At 43.7% G+C, this 15,857-nt stretch overlaps 2 protein-coding genes across 2 annotated transcripts in view; both read right to left on the bottom strand.

Moving 5' to 3' along the window:
* LOC105923824 (integrin alpha-M) overlaps positions 1-10,629 on the bottom strand; it is an 86,023-nt gene extending 75,394 nt beyond the window's left edge. The window contains exons 1-3 of the mRNA XM_036142568.1: positions 10,473-10,629; positions 2,840-3,036; positions 2,665-2,752 (exon numbers count right to left, since the gene is read on the bottom strand). Of these exons, the coding sequence (XP_035998461.1) occupies positions 2,665-2,752; positions 2,840-3,036; positions 10,473-10,629 (442 nt within the window). The remainder of the gene's footprint in view (positions 1-2,664; positions 2,753-2,839; positions 3,037-10,472) is intronic.
* Positions 10,630-11,926: 1,297 nt separating this feature from the next.
* LOC118564320 lies at positions 11,927-14,914 on the bottom strand. Its single transcript, XM_036141752.1, has one exon. The coding sequence runs from the start codon at positions 14,245-14,247 to the stop codon at positions 12,877-12,879; it is 1,371 nt and encodes a 456-aa protein (XP_035997645.1). The 5' UTR covers positions 14,248-14,914; the 3' UTR covers positions 11,927-12,876.
* Positions 14,915-15,857: the final 943 nt, after the last annotated feature.

Genomic DNA, 15,857 nt, shown 5'->3' on the forward strand with positions numbered 1-15,857 from the left:
ACTTTCCCAATAGCTCAGTTAGGCAATCGTAACATTTTCATATGAGGAAAGTTGAGCAAAGGTGATTGGCAATGACCATCCGTTACAAGTATACCAAATGATCAGCAACTAAAGATAAGGCAAGCAAAGCCTTCAGAAAAGGAAAATATCTCTAGAGTGAAGTGCCTGTCTGATATGTTTCATATTATGACTTAAGATGAATGAAACATTATTTTTAGTTTTACATATAGATGATAAAATAGGCAGTCTTAAAGGTCCTTAGGTCCTGTATCAAGTACTTAAAGTTCTGTTAGTTTAATTGGGACTTTTTTTGTTGAATAGTATTGAAGAAATAATCAGATAAAACAGTATCTTATCTTAGCAGTCTGCAGCTTCCACCAGACAATTATACATAGTAAAGCTGCTCACAATGGCACAAAAATTGTTCCTAAAATCAAGCGACACAAACATTTCTTACCTGAACAGAAGAGCATCACTGCAATTATCCATCCCATTGTGTTTCTCTCATGGAGAGCAAACTAGAATAAAAATATCCTCTCTGGTCAGATAAATGTACCTGTATGCTCGAATAAAGCATTAATTTTAACAACTTAGAGTGTCCAGGTCAAGATGCTGATGGCAGACTGCAGCAATTTAAGGGGACTGCTCAAAGCAAATACAGGAACACTAATGTAGGAGGAGTTACAACAGGAGGAACTTTCAGTTCACATCTAAAATATTTTATACTGTCATTTAAATATTTTTTTTTTCATTAAAATTACATGAACTTTAACATCTTTAATCAGTTCAGAGAAATCTGATAGGGGACACAGAATCAGTAGTACTTGTGTATGTGTGTTCAAGTTGTTTAATATCTTATCTAAAAAGATTGAAGTCATGTCCTTAAAAGGAAGTGGTCTTCCAACTCTGTGTGTGGGTTTAATGCAGACCTGCCGTAGTTTTCATCCTGATGTAATTTCAGCCCAGCTTCTCTAGTGCACTTTGCAGACTAGCTGTTTTAGAGTCATTTAGTCAAATATATGTGTAATAAATTTCACAAAAAGCTTCTGTGTACCTCTGTAACCACTAATTGGTTTTGTGCCTGTTCTAGTTGTGCAATACATAGATAGCAGGATATTATTTGCATGCAACTTTCTGGTGTGATATGTTTGTGGAAGAGTGTGTGTATGCAACACCCTCTCAGTAAGCAGGCAGCACAGAGGGAGTAATGCTAAATAAAGTCTGTGTAAAGTAAGCATGAGTCACTTTAACACTGCACTTCAGAGTAATGATGATTACATTATCAGCTATTTTGGGTGGTTTCTAAAGACACTTACTTGCACCTTCTCTGACACCCCCCCCCCCCCCCCCCCCATATGCTACTTGTCATTCTGAGTCACATCACCATTAACCACAGTGTGTTATTATGGGATGTGACCAACATAAAAGCATATAACTGTCAAGTGGAGGGGAAATATGAATAAAAAACTGACAAAGTGATATACCGTACATTTCCATTCTACCCCATCGTATTCTGATACCCTGAAATAAAATCTAGAGCACACAAACCAGAACATGTTGACCTGACAGAACAGCACACTCCTCTTACCCTCTTAAATCCTCACCTTGATGGGGGAGGCTAAAGTCCCTTAAAGGACTTTAGGGGAGGCTTGCAACCACACATAAGTCAAGAGAAAGAAAATAGATTAAAACAATCAGTGAGTGAGTTTTTCCATTAACAATGCAATTCATTGGAAAAAAAATAAATAATTAACAGCCATATTTGGGGATTGTCTAAATGCCTATATTTTTGTACTGCAGTTTTAAGACTTAATGATATGATTGATGATCCTTATTTTAAGCATTAATTGGCTTCTTATGATTGTGTGGGTAAACTGAACACTCCTTGAAGAACAGGAGGGGTTAGTTTTTGTCCTCAGAAAGAAGTTGATGCTTCATCGCTGTTCAGGGCAGAGGAAAAACTGAGTCAAAATCATCTACATGTAAAACTGGATCATTTCACCATTTCTTACTTATCACACATGAGTAATGTAAGCCTTCTCATGATACACAATTAAAAATAAAAAGGAACACTTCTGCCTTTTCTAAAGTTCCTCAAAATGTTCTCAGTCCGTCTTTGAGTTAAACCATATGTGCTAATTTTATTACGCTCAGACACTATGAGTTGGTTATCAAATATGATGTTTTATATCTTGCTTATGTCTATTGTTGGCCAATTTTGAAAGCGGAATGAAGTACAAAAAATATTTAGTGTAAATAGGCAAAGAGTTTTTCTTCTTTGTTTTACCAAATAGTATCTTGATAATAAGGCTGCTGACGAGGCAGCAGGCACCATGAGAAACCACAACAAATTACGCTGGTCAGGGTATGCTTCTTTGGCTTGTCCTCATCAAGACTCCATCCACCCAGAGCCTCACCAAGACGCCAAGCATGCTATGGGGATTCCTAGGGGCCAAAGTTCAAGTAATGCCAGATGCCAAGCTTTAGGTTTCGTCTGATGCCAAGTGCCACATTATGTCTGACGCCAAGCTCTGAGCCAGGCCTGTCATGAAGCTCCAGGCCAAATCTGTCACAAAGTTATTGTCTGACAATAAATTTCAGCTTACCAAGGTTCATCCAGGGGTCCAGCCTGCCAGATTTTGGCTATTCAGCGGACACTCCCACCTTCATCTGAGTCAGCGATGTCCGCCAAGACCCAAGCTCCGAGGCCAACACACACGGTCTCCAGACATTCTGCTACACCAGGGAGGTCCTAAGGACCGCCCATCAGAGATTCTGCTTCACAAAGGATGGCCTCCAGAGATCATGCAATATCGAGGTCTTCCTCCAAGCTGCCCACCAGAGATCCCGCTATACTGAGTTTTGCCTCCAGGCCATCCGCCAAAGATCCTGCTACCGAGAGGTCGACCTCCAGAGATCTTGCTGCATCTGAGATGGCCTCCAGGTCGTCTGCCTGAACTCTTGGCTCGCCCTGTTTGGGTTGTTTTGTTTTGTTTTTGGACTCTTGCCCTCCTTCCGACGCCCTCTCTGCCCAGCCTGTCAGTCATCACCGGTTCAGTCATCACCTTCCAGTCTCTGCCATCATCACCTAGTCAGCCTGCAATGTGTCATCAACTATCACCGGTCTGTGCTGCCCTCTTGTCATCTACACCCTCCACAATAAACGGCTCGATTATCGGGTTCCCATTGTCCAAATCATTACAAGGGGAGTTTAGAAGGGGGTTTAGACAGGATTTACTGGGGTGGGATATAGTCTTCTTAGTATGTTTCAATGATTGTCAAACATTGTGCACATGTAATCATGATTGTGTGAATATAATTTTTTCACTGTGATTTTCAGATGGCATTATGTAGTTTCCACATCCCAGGTTAAAAAAAACAGTATAAACAGCATGGTTTACTGATAAATGGAGGGCGGTTTGTCAGATGGTATAAACTGCAGTTATAACATGAATGAATGCTGTATTGTGAAACCAATCATTATGTCTCATTTTTTGTCCTCCACAGGATATCAACTACCCATATCCAAGAGTGAACCAGATAGATTGTCCTGAAACATTGAAAAAAGGAAACTTGAAAATGGCTGCCGATCTTATGGTTAAATATCTTGAATTGTTTTCAGAAGTAAAATACCACATTCTTCATCAGCAGATGACCTAAAGCCATTTTCCTTTGAAAATAATGTGTCAGATCAGTAAGAGATGTTGGCATTCATTTTTTTTGTTACTTTTTTTCTACAGTTACAACTGTCTGCTATTGCACTCATAGAAAGGGAACGACATTTATTAGCTTTTGCACATTATATTAACCATCACTAGCGGAATAAATCAGAGCCGGGCCAGGGCAAATGACCAGGCCCTTTAATAAAGCTCATCATTATAACATCTTTATATGCCATAAACATACTCACAAAAGTGGGGCTTACAAGCTTCAGCACCACTGAAAACAAGTATGCCATTTTGAAGTCAATTAAGAACATGAAATATAAAACGCCAAGAGAAGAACAAAAACATTAGGCTGAATGGTAACTAATGATAAAACAACACAAATCCAAAGTGGTTCAACACCACGGATAGTGACTGGATCATTTTGATAACCTATTTATCTATTTCCTTTTCTCTATTTGAAACCAGTAACTTTTACGTTTGGTAAATTTGTCACAGCAGTTCACATGTTCATAAACACAATTTCAACATGAAGTCTTTTAGGCCACCTAACTACTATTTGAGGGGCATACAACGAGTCTTGCGCTTGGCTAACTCATCCACAATGCTCTCTGTGTCCATATTCTTTGCTCTCTCATTCTCTATGGACAACATGGCAAGTCCACCCAGTCTCTCCTGTCCCACTGTAATAGTAGTAATAGTAATATCATCTTTATTGTCATTGAAACATACATTACAACGAAATTTTTTCCATCAACCCATCACCCTAGGGGAGCAGTGGGCTGCCATGTGCGGCGCCCGGGGAGCAATCTGGGGTAAAAGAGTCTTGCTCAGGGACCCAGAGTGCCGGCACTTCGGATCGAGCCAGGTACTTGCATCCTTCTGAGTGCAAGCACACTGCTCTAACCACTAGGCCACCACTCCCCCACTGGATTTCTTTGCATTTAACCCATCCCCATTGGAGAGCAGTGGGCTGCCACTGTAGGGCGCCCGGGGAGCACTGTGCTCCTCAAGTGGTTTTTAATGTGTTTTAACTTGGAGAATGAGCCCTCAGAGATTGCAATGGTGACAGGAAGAGTCAAAAATAGAAGGAGGGCAGTGCAAACCTCACTGAAAGCAGAAGTTACTGCTGGGTGGTTGACAAGGAGCATTTTTGCCAGATCAAACATGTTCACAGTTCTGTTTAAGCTGGTGAATCTTTGGGACAGTTGCTGAATGATAATATCAAGACAGGCATTGAAAACGTGCACCCAAAAGTTTCTCTCCGCATCAGAGAGACGGCTGTCTTCAGAAAGTTCATCAAAGTGAAATTTAACTTTTCTGGCCTTGGTTGCTTCAAATTTCGTTCGACTTCCCCATTTAGTGGCTAGAGCGAGAATGGTAGACTTAGCCTCAGAAAATGCTCCCTAAACCTTATTAAAACGCTGACGGTGTTTTGCAGAAGAGTAGATGCTTTCAGAATATCCATGTCTTTCGCTTGCGAGAGCTGTGGGGAATGTGAAGAATCTTGGTTTCTATGTTGACCAAAAAAATGTTGACCAAAAAACTGAAAGAAAATTTGCTTATGGCATTCTTGGGCGCACTTGCTTCACTACACTTCTCTTTTTTGTCACTGGTCAGGGATATTTTGTTGAGAGCTTTTATAATCTCACCATATCTGTGCCTTAACGCAGAAAGCCCATCATGTCAAGATGACCAGCGAGTTAGACAGAGGCGTTTTATTGTGACAGTTCTACTCTCTAGCATGATTAACTCACAGAGGAGCACCCATCGTTTTATATTGTGACCAAAAAAGGTTGTACAGGCTCTCTACAGTGTGATAGAACTGCTTCACTCCAGGGAGATTTTTAACAGAGTCATTGAGAGCATTTTGCATCATTGCATCTCCACCTAGCATTACAAATGCTGCCGAACTCTCAGTCTCTAAATGCATTCTTGCACAAATGCTCTTTGCACAATCAATTCTGTACATAAAAATGGTTTTAAAAATACTTACCTGTACACTGTGACTTCTCCTGCATTGTTTACATTTCAATTGTTCACTTCAAATCACTGCTGCACCTTATACGGTAATTTAATTTTATTGCAATTGACAAGCTGTATGCAACGAAATTTTGTTCTGTACGCGTTCTGTGCATACAAAATGACAACTAAAGTTGTCCAAGTCTAAGCAAAGTTGAGGTTATGAGCAGCGCAATGAACATAAGCAGCAAGAGGCTCTCTCCCTGTTATTCTTGCCTGCACGCCTTAATACACACCACTCGTATTTGCAGCCCCATCATAGCCCTGTCCGCGGCATTTTTTGACAGATCTATTCCATTTTTCTCTATGGAGCCCATTATTTGGTTTTCAAGCTCTGAAGCTGATGCACCCACAGTCACTTCAAAACCCAAAAACACTTCATTGATCTGTATATCTGTGGAATATCCATGTCATTCTTAACAACAGTCACTAACGGTACACTGGGCTCAGCTGGTCTATCTTTGACACATCTTGTGCTGTGTCCATGATAATGGAATAAAACGGAGCTTGGTTTATTTCATTAATTATGGCAGCTTTCAAACGTTGAGACAGTATGTAAATAATCTCATCTAGAATCTGATGACTTAGGTATTTTATTGACCCTTCTGGTTGGTTAATTAGCTCTTTCAAAACTGGGTCGTAGCGAGCTAATAACTCTATTATTGACAACAAGTTTCCAGCTTTGACAGAGTTGAAGCTGCCATACACCGGTGCCACCGGGCCCTCTGACCACTGCCAGCAGGCAATGTGGGTGAAGTGTCTTACTCAAGGACACAACAACAGACAGTCAGAGCGGGGGATAGACATTAAGTAAGCTATTCTGAACTTTACCCATTTATTTCTCTGCCAGACCTCTCCCACTGTCTCTGGTGACAACAGGGCGACCGGTTGAAGTGAATTACTCCAAAGTAAAGCTGGTTGTCTCAGCAGCGAGCATGTAGCTAGCTCGAAACTGGAACACAACAGTCATTTGGTAAACCAGTTCTGGTTTACCAAATGACTAATTGCCTTTTCTGTCTGTGTGAGTCTTTCTAGTTGGAAATAGATTCTAGTGCCTGGTTGAAGACCACTAAATGGGTTTGTCTTGCTGTCTGTAGAGGGTCCCTGTCAGCTCATTGCGCTGTGATTATGCATAAGCAGCACTAATTTTCTCTATATAAATAATTTACAGCACTGCATTAGAATATTTGTGTTACATCTGTGCATTGAACAAACATCTTTCAGTTGTCCAAAAGACGTACAACACCTAATTTAACAGTAACACAAAAAACAAGTAAAAAACTTAAATACTTGACATTTACAAAATTAATAAATGTCAAGAATTAAAACTTTGCATGTTTTTGTGTCTGCAGAAGGCAGCCATAATGTAACTCTGAAGTAAACGTTGTCCATCCATTTTCCGACAAGCTTATCCCTCTTAGGGTGGCGAGGCGTGCTGATGCCAATCTCCAGCTGTCAATGGGCAACAGGCAGGGTACACCCTGGACACCCATGAACAAGCAGCACTAATTTTCTATATATACATAAATGGAACTTAAGCGGAAATTCAATTGAAGAAAGTTTATCGCCTACCTCCATTCAATCAGAGACTCATTCGCCTCCAACGCAAGCCAATCAGCTTTGAACTGCTCCTCCACGAAGCCAATCAGCGTCCTGGGTTCATCTTAAAAGAACTTCAAATCCACATCTCAGCCTTCCACCCAGCAAGCAAGCAGTGGCTGTGCAATGTCTGATTTGGACTCTGATGACTTGATTCAAGAGATAATAATTTATCCACAAATCCTCCTACTCATAGGAACACAGTCTAGCCGCGCATCCATCCTCTCCGACCTCTGTATTCGCTCCAGAATATCTTGACCAGTGCTGATCTGGACTCGCTCTCTCAGTTGGCCTCCTTCCGCCTGTGGCGTCTCATTCCGTCACCCAACTTCTGTTTTCCGTTAGCTCCGATTCCTGGCGCAATTACCTTCCTCCGCTTCCTCGCCAAGCGACGCAGACGCTGTCCCAACTGTGCCTCAGTTCCAGTCCTGCTTCGCTTCATAGCGCCGGGGTCCTTCTCCAGCGGATTCCGTGGCACTGGCTCTCTGTCTGCGGATCCGCCGTCTCACTGCGGGACCTTCTCTGGTTTCGATTGGCTTTGCGGGGCCCACCTTTCCGTATCGTCCCTGCCGCAACTTTTCAGCCAGATCTCCTCTCTCATGCCCGCTCCAAGCAGCTCAGGGTAACCACTCATGTTTTCATTCATATATTTTCCATTGCATGCGTTTCGCTGTCCGTCTATTCAGGTAGAACGTATTCCATACATTCTAATGTTTGTTTTTCTTCTTCTGGTTTTGGCAGCTGGCAACGGGCTTGTAGTAGCATTATTGCCACTTACTGGTTGGAGTATTGTTCATGAAGGTCTTAGAGACTTAGACTTAGACATCTTTATTTGTCATTTTGTATGTATAGAGTGCATACAGAACAAAATTTCGTTGCATACAGCTTGTAATTACAAGTAAACAAAATGTAAACAATGCAGGAGAACAGAACAATGAAAACCATTTTTATGTGCAGAAATGATGGTGCAAAAGGCATTTGTGCAAAAATGCATTTGGAAACTGCAAGTTCGGCAGCATTTGTAATGCTAGATAAAGATGCAATGGTGCAAATGTGCAAAAAGTGGTGCAGGGTCCAGTTTAGAGTTCAGCAGCTAAACAGTCTAATGGCAAAAGGGAAAAAGCTTTTGCAGAACCTGGTGGACCTGCAGCGGATGCTGCGGAACCTCTTCCCAGAAGGTAGCAGGGAGAACAGTGCATGTCTCTATTTTATGTCTTTGTATCCTATCCATCTATATAATTCATCATTTATTCATTCATTCATCATTCATTAATTAACCTTTTCCTTAATTTTTTCAAACGCTCCTCATATATTTTCTCTTTATTTCATAATTATATCATTCAAATTTGTTCATATTTTCTACAGTACATTACTTTTGCCCATAGTATGCTTCGATTTTAAGTGTAAATTAGGTTTTGTAGGCTTAAATCTTAACCTTGTTATCACTCTCCTCTTTTCTATTTTTTTTCCATTTCTGTTTTCTCTTACTATCTTTGATATAGTAACGTTTCTTCACGTCTCCACTATATTATCCACCTGCAGGCTGTATTAGCAAATGATGTCTCAGCATTTTCAAATCTCTGATTTGTCATTCAAAGACTAACTATTTGCAAATAATTTCTGCATTAAGCATCTACGATGACATTTACGTTCAATTTAACTGGACTGTAGAGTTGAGTCGATACTTACCCCCATTTTATTTCAGAAGTGCATTTTAAATTCAGCAATTAATACCAATTGTTAATAAAACTGCTACAACTCTAGTTCAATTCGGCACCCGTTTGGACTACTCTGTATTGGCTTCAGACCTCTTATTCATGCTGACCGGGCCACTTTTGTCACTCTTGTCATTTCATCGGTCATTTCAATGTTTTGCCAATCAATTACTTCAGGTGTTGTGAAATTATACATGTTAAAGTTATTTAATGTTTCTTGTTTGTAGGTATTGTCTGATGAATGTCAGCTGGGAGCTGATGTCGGGATGACTGTTGGGGGATGGATGAGTATTGGCGATCTTTTAACAGCAACTTTGCTCATGTATTTTAGGGATTGACTTTTTTTTCCAGATTCAAGAATTCATTTCAAGTTGAACATCCGGAGAGCATCACTGTGGGTACCTTTGTCTGGTTGATACTATTTCCAATTACGGATCCTCTCTGGAGGCTGGTGAGGCTAAATAAATTACTAAGCAATGAAGATCATCAGTTTTATCAGAATGCAGTGCAGAATCTGAGTATTAAATTAATTTCAAACAACATGGAATGAGCTAAATAAGCTTAATCGATTCATAGCAGCATTTGGTATGCGTTCAGCCATACGAGTTAAGCAAACATTATTTGATAAATTATGTCTAAAAGAAGTGTTACCCCTCTTCCATACTTTCTTCATCTGTCTTCATACGTTCTTCATCTTATGGTTGTTTTCTTCTTATAGATCTTCCTTTCACCATTCCCAGTTTGTCCTTTCTCAAATTAAACCTGTCAGCCCTGCAAAATTGAGTTCTAGGTATTGATCTCAACCTAGTTCCGTGATGGCTTCCTGCCTGCAGACAAGCTCTCGAATTCATGAGATATCCATATCGGTTATTTCCATCCGTCAGCTGCTCACCTCGCTCGGTCACCTCAATCTCGCATGTGCATCATTGCCAGAGTCACGCTTTTATTTCCTGGCAGCTCGAGTTCACTAATTTTGTTTCTTTCCTTCCCTGAACAGGATACTCTGGTTGAGAGCTGCCGTTCTGATCTTTCCTTCTGGTCTGGTCTGCTTCTCGACTGGATCAGAAATATATTTCTATAATGATGGCTTTCTGTCTGTAGATATTTCAATCTGAAAAACTCACAGAGAAAAAGGGAATCAATTAGAAGAGTTTTATTGATACAAATTCAGTTTGGCGCTCAGACCTCGGCAGGAAACATGAATGTTGATTTATATTTTAATATACAAAACAGATGTATGAGAGTAGGGATATTTCCCCCGGGTCTGAAACTGGTGGTGGAGTGGAGATAGATAAAGTAGGTAGTCCAAGAGTTGGTTGAGAGGCGATAGCTTTAGCTGGTCCCGCTAGGATAACTTAGATTGAGAGCTGTCCATGCTGAGCAAGCGTGAAGCGACTGTGGAGAGGAAAAACTCCCCTTTGGGAAGAAACCTCTGGCAGGACCGGGCTCAACATGGCGGTCTCTGCCGGACCGAGGGAGTTGCGGAAAAACTCCGGAGAGTCCAGGAGGAACAGCAGTCTGTTAGGAACGAGGATGAAGGTGCATTGACGAAGCCTGGTAGAGCTTGCTACTATGGTGGAGAAGGGGATGGAGGTGGGTTGAGGGTCATCCGAATCGAAGTCCGACATAATCAGTCTTCTCGCAATTGCTGAGAAGCAGGCTGAGGGATGATATGGAGCAGTTTTTAAGTAGAATGCTGGATGCTGATTGGACTTCGTGGAGGTGTGGCCCGGAGCAGATTGGATGTGACAGAAGCGGACCGGCCTCCAATTGGATGGAAGTAAGCAGAGTTTCTTCAGTTGAACTTTCACTTTAGTTCCATTTCAATCTGAAAAACTCACAAAGAAAAAGGGAATCAATTAGAAGAGTTTTATTGATACAAATTCAGTTTGGCGCTCAGACCTCGGCAGGAAACATGAATGTTGATTTATATTTTAATATACAAAACAGATGTATGAGAGTAGGGATATTTCCCCCAAAATTTGCCGAGGTCCGCGCCACAGAGAAAGCGTGCTCCAGACAGGCAGAGAAGAATGGAAAGGAGAAGCAGCGTAGCTTAATGAGAGGGCCGTTTGCCGCGAAGGCCTACCAAACAGGGCCGTTGCCGCGAAGGCCTACCAAAACAGGGCCGTTGCCACGAAGGCCTACCAAAACGGGGCCGTTTGCCGCGAAGGCCTACCAAAACAGGGCCGTTTGCCGCGAAGGCCTACAAAACAGGGCCGTTTGCCGCGAAAGCCTACAAAACAGGGCCGTTTGCCGCGAAGGCCTACAAAACAGGGCCGTTTGCCGCGAAGGCCTACAAAACAGTGATGTGGAATGGGAGATGAAGGTGAGGTGAATGGTGAGGTGAGGTGAGGGGAATGGTGAGATGATGGTGAGATGAGGTGAGATGAATGGTGAGGTGCTCAGGCCGGTGCTCGGGGTTGCTGCATGGCTGATGCATGGGGCTGATGCATGGGCTGATGCATGGGGCTATGCATGGGGCTGATGCATGGGGCTGATGCAAGGGCTGATGCATGGGGACATGAAAGAATGAATGCTCATGACATGTAGGACACGAAACAGGCACATAAAGAGTACATGAGGAGTAGGAGACGGGCACATGGCAGGGCACATGGCGGGCACATGGCCGGGCACGTGGCCGGGCACATGGCCGGGCACATGGCATGGCAGGGGTATGAGACAGGTACGAGCGGGGTACGAGACAGGGCACGAGACAAGGCACACAACGTAGCACGTGGCAGTGCACGATGAAAGGGGGTGAAGAGAATTTGACAGAATACTTTACGAATGCCTGGCCAGAGCAGCAGAGCTCGTGAAGGGCACATGACAGTGTGAAGACTGGGCATGAAACAAACACGTGACGAGGAGGATGATGAATATATAACCGCCACCAGTATTTGTAGTTAGCTTACCCTAAAGGCAGAGAGAGCGTTGAGTTGCTAGGATTGATGAGTGTTCGGGGCGAATATACGAAGTAAAGGCGGATGATGTCCAACGGCCCAGCTGCTGAAGAGAAGCAGCAGAGATTCCGCGAGTGGATGCTGTTGTGGCTGCTCCTATCCGGAAGGAGTGGCTGGTGTAGTGAATGGATGAAAGGCCGCAGGATTCTAATGTAATCCTGAGATGGTCTTGGAACCAGCGAGCCGATATAGGAGAACCCTCGGGTGTGACGAAAAGGGCTTTGGAATGAGGGAAAGCCTTGTGGCGTTTTTGAACGAACTTGAACATGGTCATGAATGGGCAGAAGGGACCGTCTATACGAGCTATGGAAATGGAGCAAGAGCCTTTCCCTTTAGAATGTTTCAAAAATATTTTGTAGTGGTCGATATAGAAACGAAGATCAGAAAGGGATAAATCTCGTGAAGGATCGAAATGACTATTGTTTGAAGTGAATTCGCTTACTCTCAGGAAGCCAAAGAAAGCCAGAGAGAAGGTGGTAGATAAGAGAGATTTAACGTAAGAAGAGTAGGTGCTAGATGAAAGAGCGGACAGAAGCTTTTGCAGGATCGGGAAGGTTATAGGTTTGCGTGGATCAGGAGAGCGTAAAGAATGTTTTGCCAGTCCTTTGAGAAGGAGCTTAACGGAGGAATTTTGGAAAAAACTAGGAGTATCAGGATTATAGCATTTTGAGAAGAAATTGATACCAGCTAATAAGCCGCGGATATAGGAAAGTTTGAAATGGCGTTTGTCAAAGCAGTAGGAAAGGAAAGCCAAAACTGAAGTAACAAGTATAGGATATAAGGGAATATTGAGACTCAAGCAAAATTTTGCAAAGAGTTGCAGAGCGAAATTATAGGTTCTCATTGTTGAGGGAGCTAAACCTGATCTAGTGTAAAAACTGGAAGTAAGTAAGTAAGAATGAAGAGTATGGGTTAATTGAGAACGAGTTCCTCTAGAGGAGGAACGGGGGTCGGATGAAGGTCGGCTGAAGGACGAAGATTGCGGAAGGTCTGGAATTTAAGACGAGAGAGAGCATCAGCAGCAGAGTTAGAATGACCGGGAATGTGACGAGCAGAGATGATGAAGTTATTAGTAACAGCTTGCCAAGTTATACTTCTGATGAAAGGCATGAGAGACTGGGAGGAGGAGCGACCTTTGTTAATGGCATCTACCACAGCCATGTTGTCGCAGAAAGCGGAGATACGCTTCCTTTTCCAGAGAGGGCCCCACAGGCGGCAAGCTACGGCTATGGGGTAGACCTCACAAAGCGCGGATGAGTGAGAGTTGTTGAAAGATGAAGGCCATTTATCAGCAAACCATCTTTCTTGAAAGAACCCCCCAAAACCTACGGATGGGGCGGCATCCGTAAAAAATTGCAGCATGTCAGCAGAGTGAACGATGTCGTTGTAGAAGAAAGATTTGCCGTTCCACTCGGAAAGCAATTTAGCCCAAAAAGAAAGATCTGAACGGCAACCGTCGTCCAGAGAGACTTGATCTAGGAGGGATGAAACTGAATTAGCCAGGTCAAGCAGCCGGGAAATGAAAGAACGGCCTTGCGGAATAATGCGCATGGCGAAATTAAGGTGACCGAGCAATGAAAGCAATTGCCGCTTGGAAACGGCTGATGCGGTGCTATATGATTGCGAAATCTCGCGAATCCGAGATAGTTTATCTGTGGGCAGGGAAGCCATCATGGCCACAGAATCGAGGATGATGCCTAAGAACTCTATTTTAGTTGCGGGGCCAATGGTTTTCTCTTCCGACAGAGGAACGCCAAGACGAGTAAAGAGCGTTTTAAGTTTTGGAAGTGATTCAATAGGACGGGTGGAGGGAGGGTCTATAAGTAAGAAATCATCCAGGAGGTGTAGAACGCAAGGAAGTTTAGTGACATTGAGAAGAATCCAGCACAGAGCTTCAGAAATTTTATCAAACAGACAGGGACTGCTCCTGCAGCCGAACGTAAGACGGACGGCAAAATAGAACAGAGATTTCCATTTGGCACCAAATAGGTGCCATTGAGAGGGGTGAATAGGAGCGATTTTGAAGGCGTCGGAGATGTCAGCTTTGGCCAGCCAGGCTCCTTGACCAGTAAGCTTAATTAAGGAGATGGCGTGATCTACGGAAGCATAGTGAAGGGAAAAATGGGAAAGAGGGATGAGGCTATTTATAGAGGAGTGATGACCAGAATGGGGGGCAGACAAATCTAAGATGAGCCTCTTTTTTCCTGAATATTTGCGTGTGGCAACCCCTAGGGGACTCACGCGAAAAAGGGCAAAAGGAGAGGTTTTGAAAGGACCCATCATAAAACCTTTTGAAACTTCTTTATGAAGTAACTGGTCGACAACAACGGGTTCTTTTAGAGCGGATTGGAGATTGGGAGAGACATGAGTAAGGGAAGGGGGGTTGCTGACCCCGACCAGAAAACCTTGAGATAAACCGGTGAGGATGAAATTAACGAAAGTGCGGTCTGGGTGAGAGAGAAGACAAACTGCCAGTTCGGAAATGATAATGGGGGTTGAAAGATGACGGGCTATTAGGGTTTGGAAATACGATTTCTTTTGAACGGAGCTCGGCGAGGACAGACAGACCTGGGATGTGCATCCTTGCAATAACTGCAAATATGGAGAAAACCACAGTTAGGGAAGGAGCATGTGCTTTCGTTGAAATTATTACAAATTGGTCTGGAGTTGAATACCTGGATTTTCCTGCCTCTACGGTCAGTAGGCTGAAAGGTAAGAGGAGGCGGCGGAGGAATAGACGGAGTGGATTGGAAGGGGATTGATGGGCAAAATGCACTAAGGTGACCGGAAGACTGGCAAGAGGAACAAGGAATAGACTGGGTTAACATGATGAGGAGATTTGAATCTAGAATGGACCAGTTCAAGCAGACCCCGGATTGTGCCAAGGTTGCAGCTGCTTTTTTAGCAAATGCTTTGTGATATTGATAGAAGAGGTTATTGCCGAATTTGATCTGGAAATCTGCTATTAAAGTGAGATATGAATCGAGCTCGACCCTGCGGTCCGGATAAACTGAACAGAGGATGTGTCGGTAAATGCTGAATGCTGCGAGGAACTGGCCGATAGTGAGGTCTTTAGATAAACGGGGATCGGATGATTTAAAAATGGCTGTGAAATCGCCTGCAGATGCAACCTGGTGATCGACTTCGGGTGAGGGAAGAATAAGTGAAACTAAATTGACGTATTTTCCTTGAATAATACTTGAGCGGAGGCGGGAAGAAACGTTAGCAAACATAGGAACATAAGGTGTGCCTAATGCTGGCCCGGGAAGGGCGTTTGCAAGTGTGAATGAGGAAGGGGGCGGGAGGGGATCCGGCTGCGGCAGAGATGACGTGGCAGTGTGGGAATTTCCCATGGCTTCGATGCGAGCTGACAAAGTTGAGACGGATCGATTGAGAGAGTCCAAGGTTGAGCAGAGAGAAGCTGAAAACTGTTCGACGGGAAAAGGATTGGGGGAGGATGGTCCCGCTGAGGAGTGAGCCGCCGGCATAATGGGAACAGTTGAAGAAGGACCTGGATTTGCCTCGGAGCGAAGAGAGGGACCGGGCACAACAGCGGCTGGAACTGGGGTGAAGCTGGAGCGTCCTCTGCCCGCGTTTGGCGGGGGGAGCGGAGGACTTGCTTACCCGCTTGAGACCTGGGTTCGAAACGGACGGAGGAGCGGATGGCGGAGCAGAAGGAGAGGAATCATACTGAGGCAGAAGGGAGGCAAGTTGGGATCGCTGAGCGGAGTCGAGGTCAGAGCCTGGCAGAATCCCCTTGGAGCGTAAAACGGAGGAGGGAGATGAAAGCGCGGCTATGCGGGAGCTCCTTCGGGTTGGAGGGTTTGAAGATTGTTTGGTTCCTAGGATGTACGAAAGGGACCCGGTAGGGTCATCCGAATCGAAGTCCGACA

This window comes from Fundulus heteroclitus, chromosome 10, assembly GCF_011125445.2.
Source record: "Fundulus heteroclitus isolate FHET01 chromosome 10, MU-UCD_Fhet_4.1, whole genome shotgun sequence".
Classification (NCBI taxonomy): Eukaryota; Metazoa; Chordata; class Actinopteri; order Cyprinodontiformes; family Fundulidae; genus Fundulus; species Fundulus heteroclitus.